The sequence below is a fragment of the Anoplopoma fimbria genome, chromosome 13, assembly GCF_027596085.1.
Source record: "Anoplopoma fimbria isolate UVic2021 breed Golden Eagle Sablefish chromosome 13, Afim_UVic_2022, whole genome shotgun sequence".
In the NCBI taxonomy this organism is placed as follows: domain Eukaryota; kingdom Metazoa; phylum Chordata; class Actinopteri; order Perciformes; family Anoplopomatidae; genus Anoplopoma; species Anoplopoma fimbria.
In genome coordinates this window covers 2,911,864-2,923,009 of record NC_072461.1, presented here as the reverse complement: position 1 = coordinate 2,923,009, position 11,146 = coordinate 2,911,864, and the positions used below count along the sequence as shown (strand labels likewise).

Sequence of the window (11,146 nt, the reverse complement as noted above, 5' to 3'; positions counted from 1 at the left end):
AAACTACTGGTATATTTGGATCGATAACACATATGTTATTGAGACACAGATGCAATTTAATAATGTAATAAATACTGAACAAACTCAAGACCTGCAGGGGGCATGTTGGAGTCGTTTGTGTTCCTGGTGCACTGGATGGTCTGGTTCATGGAGAGAGGCAGGGACACAGAGACACGCAGGTCTGCTGGCTGGAAGGAGGAGGAGTGACTTCGGTTGTGCACAGTCAGCTTGTGGTGGTAACACACCACATAGAGAGTCTATTTTTCTTTTATCATCTATTTATCTGTCGGGGATCGAGTGCTTGAGGAAGGGGCTTTCTGTGAGGACCATTAAGGGGAATTCTTATTTCTACACGACTACGCAGCAGAAGACGATTTGCTGGTAAGGTTTCTATGAGTTTGATATCATATCTAGATGTCTGGTTAAGATTTGAAGTTAACTATACTGACATAGCCTCGAACATAGCCTAAATGACGTTTGGTGTTTTGCAGTGTCCAGGTGTACATATGGTACATAAGTGACCCAGTGGTACGACAGGTGAAACACTGCAGGTGCGCTTGAACTGCTTCTGGTCCGATATAAAAGTGTAATTCTCTTTAAGCAATACAACTGACTTTTACCATATAGTCTGAATTTATCTCAACTAGCCTCTTTTTCCCTTAACAGAATATGCTTTGTATTATTACTTAGAGGCCAGGAGGTGAGTAAGGTTATATTTATTTTATTTACCATAACTTAAACGAGAAAATGTATGTTAGGCGTGGAATGTAATGTGTGGTTTGAGGAGGGCACCAATTTGAACATAATCCTTAAACTATACATTTATTAGAATCTTCTTGCTGTTATTGTTTGGGTAAAGCCTTTCCCACAGCCAGTGTAGCTGCTCTACACTCACTAGTGGTTGTTGTTTGCTGTATCAACATTTACTCCTTCTGTTGTTTCCTAAAATAATGAGGAAGGATTTTTTTTTATGTGTCTGCAATCTTGCAGTTATAATGATAAACTGGATGTCCGTCCAGGTTGATGGGAAATGAGGAAAGCATGTTGGAGGTTGTGTAACACATTAGGGGGCAGAAGAAGAAGGCTACATGTTCAAAACATGGAAGTAATTGAAATCTGATGCAAATGACCCTGATGTGTATCAGTGTAAAATAAGCTAATATTAAGATCCCTTAATGCCTCAGTTCAACCTTTTGAAAGCCAAGTTAATGATAGACTGCATGTGTGCAGACATACAGCTGACAAATCCATTTGACACAATATGTGCATTGCAGGCCAGGTGACAGATTTTCTGTTTGTTATTAGTTGTTGCACTGGACCAGCCTTTCATTTACTGGCCTGAGGTTCAGTACATACGGCATTATCACTGCTCTTTACAGTGAAGTGCTACATTTCTTCCTCTGGTAGTTGGCTGCCAGGCTGCAACTGTGAAATAGCTTTGCCAGTCCAAAGAGAAAAAAGCGATAGCTGGTTTTCTTCAACGCTATGCTGGAAGTTTTGAGAGCTGAACAGAAAGCAGGTAAGCTTCTTTAGCACACTCCAGCACTTGTCATCATTCAACTGTTGAGCTTTTGTTTATTTATGTCATATAGAAAATGTGTCTGGGGGACAGATGGTATTGCTTTGTCAAAAGGGAAGTTTTGACACGTTATGATGTGGTTGTCTCTCTGTTTCGAGAGGCAGGCAGTAACAGTTGTGTTTAATGTTTCCTTCATCTGACAACAACTTGAATGAGAACTGTTTTCCTCAAAAATGATTTCTTTTCATGCAATAGAAGAATTTTTCTGATGGAGCTTTTTCTTCAGTTTAACCTTATTCGAGACCATCTCAATTTTAAACATCTGATCATCCTTGGGGTTCAGTAGCTGAAGAGAGAAGTGTATCTTTTATGTCCTGGGTCTGACTTTGCCCTTTGACCCTTTTCAGTTATAGTCCTGTGCCTTTTATGTCAAAATATTTTGGCTGGTATTTCAATTATTACAGACACCAGTCACTCATTTTACTCAAAGTGTGACATAGTGAATGGAGAAAATGAATAATCATGCAGATTTGTCTGGTGCGCTTTAAGGTGTTACACAGGATTATGAGCGTGTGGGTTCCCTAATGAACTTCCTGTTTCTTCCTTATTTGACTGGGAGGCAGTGAAATTGGTCAAGCTCGGGCCAGGTTGGTCAGTTTGCCGCAGAGGATGTTTGAAAGGGAAAACAGCTCATGCAAATCCCCTGCTTTCTCCTTGCGACCAACACCTGAGCTCATGTGCTCTTCTGCCTGCTGCATTGGCACTGATATATTTCTCGTCAGAGTGAGCTGCATCTGTGCATTATATAATATTTTACATCTGAGAAGCGGCAGAAGCGCCTGTAGAGCCAAAACCTTGTCAACACAAATTATATATATATTTTTTGTGACTGTCAGCTCTTGTTGGGCTTTTGCTGAGGTGGACCAGATGTTCTTAAGTAGGTGCTTATATAAATTGGACACTAAATTCAACTTTAACTGTAAGCATTAATTGATAGCACTGATTCAAAGCAGAGGGAGACTTTTTCAAGAAGGCAGTTTATCGTTTTCCTGCTGAGCGTCCTGTGAAGAGGTAGCACCGCAATTGAAAGCCGTAAGGTATAGTCTTGTGATTCTGGGTCAAAGAGCACTCTGTACTACCATGGGTTCTCATAGGACCAAAACATCAGGCATATGAGGCTCATTAAGAGCCTGTTACATAAGTCAGTGCCCTGAACAGTAGTTCTCAGCTCTCTCTCCCTCTATCCTGATAATGGTCTGACTGACCGGTCTGCCTTGTGTCCACAGACACGGGTGTGGCCTTATGTTTGGTCTTGTTACATTCAAGATGTTCTGATAAAAAAGTGATACAGCTATATTGGCCATATGATATCATCGACCAGGATCTACATTTGTGAAGCATTAACTTGCATGGCTGGTGTTTTTACTAGAAAAATACAATTTTCTCATCAAAATTGGAATTCGTTTTAAAGCAGTGCTGAATAACAAGGTGCTTTTTAGCCTAACACCAAGAAAGGTCAGCGGGCAGTTTGACCCACATACACTTTTTAGCGGATGAGGTTTAGCCTCTACACCTCTGTTTAGCTGTGTTGCACCACTACCTAAGCACGGCATAGGCTCTTTTTTATTGTCCTTTCCTTTCATTGTCCGGGTTTCACTCATGTCAGCACATACCACATACTCAGTCAGGACTTCATAATAACTGTCTTTGATTACAGTACTGTGATCAATGTTCACCCAGAGGACATGATATCTATTAGAAAATGAAAGCATCCCCACATTAATCACAGATTTTACACGTGAAGATCAGTTTCCTAGTCATCGAAAGTAATGAGTAATTAGTTTGTGTAATGTCTTCTATGGCTCTGGAGGACCTATCTCCCCCAATTAAACAAAATCACAACAATCCTCATTCCCACCACGTCATGTAATTCTTGATCATGTTATCTGACACATATTAGTCAGTCAAAGCCATGTTTCTGCTACACTGGCTTCCCTTAATTCATATTTGTTCACAGATATATTAACCTTTGGAAGACTGTCAACAACAAGAAGTTGAAAAACTGTCCGAAAGAAAGCCTGAAGCGGTAATTGGCTGAGAATTGTGCGGGAGGGAAGCAGGCGTAGCAATAGGTTGGCAGCCCTGCAGGAATTCAAATTATTTGGAGGTTGTGGTGTTTGTTGTTGTTGTTTTGGCCCCGCTGAGCCCCCCATGCTACCCCTCCTACTTCCGTGCCTCGGTAAAGGCATGGCTTGCAGAGGCCGACTCAGGGGACCAAAGGGAGCTTGAATGAGAGAATGTGAAAGAGAGATTAGTAAAGACAGGGTCAGACAGCAAGACATAGAGGGGCGTATGAAAGCAAACAAGTGGGAGAAAAACAAGACTTAAAGAATGCGGAAATTTGACAACAATGAAATTCCAATCAATAAAGGCAGGGTGATATAATCCTATTTTATCCTTGATTGATCACTTCTGAGAATAATAAACACAGTCAGTTGTTTCCACAGTGATATGCAATAAACCTCCCTGTGACCGTTGTGGCTTAAAGAAGAGTAAGAGGACCTTTGGACTTCTGGGCAGGGCCTTGAAAACGAAGCTGGGCTTCTTGTCATGTCATGTGATCATGTCCGGTGACGTTAGGCGCTGGTGGTTGAATATAATAAGCCTGCTGTAATAAATTATTGTCTCACTCTCTCGCTCCATCAGGGCTGCATCTCCATAGTGTGTCTTAAGAGAACATCGTCTCTGTTTTGCCCTTTATATACTCATCTCTATGTTTCTCTCACCCCCCTCCATTCCCTCAGTTGAATCATGCGACTCTCTGGACACAGTGGGTGACCTCCTCCTCACTGATTTTCATGCAGAGTGGAACTAGAGTGAGACGCTCTCTGAATTTCAAATACATAGGCCTAGTCCTCTCCCTGGATTTCTTGTATTCATGTTGTCTTAGAAAACACAATATTTAAATTTTAAACTTTATCCTGTGATTATGTACTTGCGTTTACATTGATTGACTAGGCCTTGTTGCACGTCATTATCATGAGGGAAATAACTATTTCAATATTATCACACCTTTTGTTCTTTATCCTAGTTTCTCGCTCGCATTCTCTTCTCTGTCTTTTTCATTCCTGCCTTCTGAGCTTATTTTTCCTTTCATGTCACATCTGAAAGGTCATATCGCCCTGCAGGTGCATTCTCTCTCTCCCTCCCACCTATTGTTTCCTTTATTTGCTGTTGATAAAGGTCAAATACCATCAATAGATGAAATGTACATTTAGTTGGTAAAAGTTGCTGAGCCAGTGGTATAACTCACACTAAAACAAGTTATTTTGTGCTCAGTACACACTGCACACTCTGCTGTGTGTGATGATGCATCAGGGGATCAGGGAATTTTTTTTAAGCTAGATTCAGCTAAAACGTATGACCAAAGTGCCGAAATACCGTTGAATGCTTAAGAGATGACAACACAGTGGATGTTACTTGTTAAGCATCAGGATAAACCATTTAGATGAAGGAAAAAGCATAGTCTTTTCATTTGGTGCTGAAGTTTTTTGGCCAAACTTGTTTGTAAACATATAGTTTCCACACACACTCACACAGTTAGCTCGGCAGTGCTGCATAATGCCTGGTGCACGCAGGCAGACACTACTCTGAAGCACAGCTTGTCTCTCTCAGAGGGATAATGAAAACAAACTCAACCCCTGAGGATACAGTGAAATATGGAACAGAACGCACCAAAAAACTGTCCAAAATATACCTGCATGCTGTTTTACTGCCTCATTTGCTGTGGGGACTCACCAGGGAGATAAAAAAGTGAAGGTGTGCTTACAGTATAAGATGTGTTGCTACTTTTACAGGGCGATAAAACCTGTATGTTTATTTGCACAAGTACACATTGAAACTGTGTGCATTTTATGTTTCGTTGGCTTTCTGTATATTTGTGTTTTTTGGAATGTACAATCTCTTTCCCCACAATCTGTCTGCCCCCCACCAAACATTTCTTTCACCCCTCTGCTTATCACAATTTGTCTGTGAGAAAAGCAGTCTTTTTTTAAAATATCTTAAAATGCCAGGGGATAAATCTGAATGTTTTGAGGTGGTAAAGGACTACATATTATTTGTTTTATACGACTGATCATTTTTGCATGGCTAGTGTAGGGGAGTTCACACAATATGTGTTTGTTTCCCAGCCCAACAGAACATGACACATTTCACAGAAGCAACCACTTTACACAGTTGGGGTAACTAAGCCAATTATGTAATCACACTGACACACCAGAGTGTTTACACAAGCCATCAGAAAGATAATGTCCACTGCTCCACATCATTAAGCCTAGTCATATACAGTACTTTTTAGGAAATTTTATATTTATTTATGAATTTATTTTAAATGTTGCTTGTGTGGAGCTTCTGTGAGCTGTAGTCAAGGATCAGAGCAGTTAAGTCGATGAAGCCGATCCCCTGCAGGCCGAGCTAAGCTGACTCCCCATGCATCTTCTTGATTGTATCCATCCAAATCCAGATATCTGTGCTTATCTAACATCTCACAGTCGGGAATTGTGAAGGTCATGGAAGCCCAGCAGCCCAGTCCTCAGCGCCCTGCATTGCTGGTCTGCTATTGATTCTCCATTATGTCTCCAATCTGCTGCAGTAATCCAATAGTATCTGGGGACTGAAGCAAAGCAGAGCAGAAAGGAACCTATATGTAGTATCCTTCTCCTGGTGAAAGAAACTGTGGGAGCCTCCTTGACTGAATACCTCTCAGCTCTGGTTTCATGATCAGAAGGTTTGAAAATGATTGTGCTCTACTGTGGAAATTGCTGCTCCACTTTTGTCACTTATTGGAAAGAACCAAGTCTCCCTATGAGAAGAGATCATTATTTTTATTTATGTTTTTATGTGTTTTATAACACATATGTGGCATGATTGATTAAGTTGCCTGTTGTTTTTTTGAAAGTTCAGATGCATTGGGTCAGTTTTTTTATCATACCAGACTGTAGTCAGAATGTCTGCTCTCAGCAACATGTTTTCCTAGGCTGCTTGGCTACAGTGGGGCTATTTGACTTATATCAGGGGCTGAGTGGCACCCTTGGCAATATCCCTGAAACCATGGAGGAGATATGGCGTGAAAGCCAGTGTTTGATCTGCACTTAAGTGTGTTTGTTTGAAGGGTGGTAGAGTTTCTGACAATAGTGTGTGGAAGAGCGGGAAGAGAGTCGTTTTGGAACAGAGAGACTGACGGAGAGAAAAGCAAAGTTTACTTGTACAGCAATTTTTAAGTCACAAAGCGCTTTACAAGTAGGAAAAATGAAGTGATTGAAAAGTGTTGACCAAGTTTGGGTTTTGACAAAGACACAGGAAGAGCTGTGGTGAGTTTTGCAAGAGACTTTGTAGTTGCACCATTTTGTTTTTGGGACATTTTTACCTGACAGTTGCTTCTTCTCTGTACAGTATATGTGTGTTTTTGTTTAATTCCAAGATTGACAACTTTGAGAACTAGAAATGGAAATATTTGTTCTCTTTCAATCAATTTCTTTTTTCAACATATAAAGTCTTTATGATCCAGCTTTACTTTCACAAAGGTGCATAATCAACCCACAACTCAAACCCTCTACACAGGCAAGGTATATTCAGATTTAGACTTTCAAGTACAGAGTTTCCTTTTTATTGATTAGTTGTTTAATTCTACCTTTTTGGTCCTCATCCAGACCACAAAACATCCACAATCGGCCAGAGGCATTGATTTTACATTCATGTTACATTGCTTTTTTTAGCTCTCAGTAACTGTAATTGTGACTCCCTACTCAGCATCGTTTTACATATGTCTAAAAGTGTGTTCATGTGCTCTCTTATTTCCTTGTTGTCCCGTATGCCGGTGCGGGTATGTGCAGGGAGGTTGGGTGACAGTGTTAAGACACGGCTGATTATGGATCATTCATCCATCCATCCTCATGTCCAACCATCTGTCTGCCTCTCTTTTGTTGAGAGATGAATAACAGACCTGCTGTTGCTCACTGCAGCTGCAGGCCCATCATGGATTGTTCTGGAAACAGTCTGTTGGAGCACCGGCTGGGTTGTGGGGTCAGGTGAGAGAGGGATAGAGAGAGTGAGAGAGAGAGAGGTCCAAACAATCCCTTTTAACGCTGACACTCAGGCCAGAACTGAGCAGAGAGCCAGACAGGCCGGGAGGCTCATTAACATTCCTGAGGTTCAGAGCACACAGCCAGTCCTACAGTATGATGGCTCAGGTGGATCAACACCTCATTGCCCAGTAGTTAAGATAAATATTCTGATAAATTTCAATGACAAAGGTAAAGGTTGTTAACAGGATTTTCAAGTTCCAGTCACACAAAAGTCATGCAAAAAACGTGTGTGACCATATGTGCCTTCCAACTTTCCAAAGATGGTAACACAAAACTACTGAATATTATTTTAAAGGTTATAGAGAAGGTATAAATGAAGCATATACCCAAACAAAAACAAATATCTGTAGTTGGGAGTTGTGCTTCCTGCTAAATTTAATCAGTGTTTGTGTTGTTCCTTGTTTATAGCAACATAAGAGCTGGTGAACAGATTAGGACCCAGTCTGGAGATAATAGTTTAGTGTCTACATTCTTTTATAATCTGAATCAGTGTTTGTGTGTGACAACATGTAGTATCTTAAGACACACTTCTCCCTTTGAAGTCTATTTTTAAACATGGCTACAACATATTTGGTGCTTCTTCTGATAGGAATTACACCCTGCAGCATTGTAACTTGGTTATAGAACTGTAGCTATCTGGTAGTAAGACTTTCAAAACAAGTGTCATAAAGTGTGCACATTCTCAGTGCATAGATTTTGATTTGATAGGGATGTGATCGTTGGTCCCTGAGCAGGTGACATGGCCGCAAGCGCAGATAAAACAGAGAGATATTGACTCACGGCTTTGAGACCTGCAGGTGCATTTACAAGAGAGTGAGAGGGAGTGGTAGAGTAAAAAATCACGGTGAACAAATGAGGAAATGAGATGTTTTTTGTGGCTCAGTAAGGACTTGGTTTTGTAAGCTGGGCAGCACCACCAGATCACTTTCACCTAATTCATACACATTCTGCAGCTCTGCTTCTTTATGAGGTGATATTTATCCAACACACACACCGAACACATGGCCTAGAATATGGAATGAATTACCAAAATTAAGAAGTCAGAGTCAAAGGAGGACGAAGGTGCCAGTTTATGATAGTGTGCTTTCTACGTCTGCACAGTCTAGTTTGTGAATCGACAGCCAAACTGACTATCAGGATTGTATTGTTCTCCAGAGCAAGGCTCATAAGAAGTGATGGAATGGTTATTACACACAAACATTTATGTAAACATTCACAAGTGACTGGAGGCCAGTTCAACAGTGAGAGTTTAGAAATAGACTTTGCCTTTGCTATCAGGCAGAGATTAACAGGAGAGCGATTGCATTAAAGTGGCCTCAAACTTATCACAGTTAATCAAGGTCTCTTTGCTGGTGGACATGTTCCATCCCATCCTCAGTCACATCAGTTAACTTGGAACAACTTCATTTTATGAAGAGGCTGGGAGCGTTTCTTTGCCCTGATTTTTATTTTCATTATGTAATAATAACTTGTGCGTCTGTTCTCTTGCAGAGGGTCCCCTGACAGAGCCAAACCTCCTGATGTTGGCTGACAATCAAGAGATGTCGCCCTGATTGCTTTTTTGTCGGGCACAGCTTTACGTTAGGCAAGGTAAGTTTTTTTTATTACTTTTTCAGTCGTTTATGATGGAAATAGCAATTTTAAGTTTTAAAATTAGCACCAGTAATTTTACTTTATCCCATTTTATTTCCGTCCTTTGCGTCTCTTTCAGATGTCTACCACAGCAGAAAATGGGATGGGAGGGCCTTGGAGCACAAGCAGAGAGAAAACATACAAAAAGGTAGAAAAGTATGACTATTCATACATGAGCTTAACTGCGTATGATTTTATTTTCCTCTTAAGATGAATGTCAACCTGCTTCCACAACATTTCATTTAGAATACTGCTGTTGAGAGCCAACAAGACCAAAAGGTCTTTACTTCTGAGCCTGTGAGTCACATGAGTCCTTATAAATGTCCTTCTCCAGCACATAATGTACTGACCCCTGCCATGGCTGGCTGCCAGAGATCAGTCAAGGGCTGGTCACACTTGTTTCTTTTCCTTTTTTTTTAAACTTAAGCCGTCACCACAGCATTTCTTAAGATGACACCATTAAAAGGCTCTCCACAACAGCTACTACTGTTTCGGGTTGGGACTTAGAAGGACTTTTTTTATGTGTTTATGACTCAGCCTTTTTAGGGTTTAAATGTGTGAGTGTGAAATATATACTACAAAATTGTACTATTTAGCAGCACACTCTTTCATCGCTTGTACAGAAAATTTTCCAGCATCCCATTAATGAGGAATTTACCTTGATCTAGCATGCAAATTTAGGAGTTTGGCAAATAAATAAATTATGTCTGCTAATAAAAATTTCTATCTGCTTATGACATGTTAAATATTGCCATCAATTTCTATGAACACTTTCTACCTTAAATTGCAAATTTTACAACCCTAGTTATCACTTTTGGGCTTCACATTAACATCCGTTAGTGAATGCAATGAGGATAACTGTGATTTAACAGCCTGACTTATGGGTTGTTTATTGTCTTTTATGTTCCCATCTAGACCACGTCATCGGCTTTGAAGGGGGCCATTCAACTTGGTATTGGCTACACAGTGGGCAACCTCACCTCCAAGCCTGACAGAGACGTGCTTATGCAAGACTTCTATGTGGTGGAGAGTGTCTTTCTGCCCAGGTCAGTGCTGTGTAGTGTCAACCTACACAGACGTACGTTTATACCTGCACACACCGCTTCTCTACACAGGGAGACATCTTCTATCATGTATACATTTTCTGAAGCAATCGACATGTTAGTTAATTGATTTGCTTTTTGTCATTCAAAATAACAGCGAGACTTTTGCATTAGCTCAAGGTTATTTGGTCTACAAGAGCCAGTGAATCAGAGGACATAAGAACACATTATGTGTAGGTGGTAACAGGCTGCTCTTTGGCTGCAACAATTTCCTGACTCTGCAAAGTGAATGAATGGAAAGCAACTAAAGACTAAGCTTTTTGTCTGTCTGCCCGCCCAGATATTATATGTCTTGGTCTTGCATTAAAGACATTTACAACTATTATTAATTATGCTAAGTGGAAACTGCAGGCGCTGGACATCCAGTCCAAGGAAATTACGCTGCTACCACAAACTGCAACTGTCATCATTTATCGACAAAGTGAATTTTGCTAGTCTCAGTCGTGATGCAGGGATAAAACTATTCTGGTGGATTATCCTGCCAAGAACTGTGAAATCAGCTTACTGTGTGCCTCTTTCTGCCACAGTGCAAAAACACATGTCAGTGTGTGGTCATCTCAGGCTGTCTTCACAATCACATCATCAGCTTATAGAGACATTTGACATCATCCAAAACAGACCCAGGAATATTTCAAAGTGTGACTAATGTATTCACACATACATTAGTGTATGGTTGATGCTCTTGACACATACTGTATTTATACAGTTGATCAGGCACTCACCAGCAACTGTCTCACAGTAGAAAATAC

General features: G+C 40.6%; 1 protein-coding gene across 1 annotated transcript in view; it reads left to right on the top strand.

Moving 5' to 3' along the window:
• Positions 1-235: 235 nt before the first annotated feature.
• The window catches only part of pip5k1bb (phosphatidylinositol-4-phosphate 5-kinase, type I, beta b), a 29,659-nt gene continuing 18,748 nt past the window's right edge, over positions 236-11,146 (top strand). Inside the window, exons 1-4 of the mRNA XM_054610442.1 lie at positions 236-381; positions 9,154-9,252; positions 9,374-9,442; positions 10,210-10,340. Of these exons, the coding sequence (XP_054466417.1) occupies positions 9,374-9,442; positions 10,210-10,340 (200 nt within the window). The 5' untranslated portion in view covers positions 236-381; positions 9,154-9,252. The remainder of the gene's footprint in view (positions 382-9,153; positions 9,253-9,373; positions 9,443-10,209; positions 10,341-11,146) is intronic.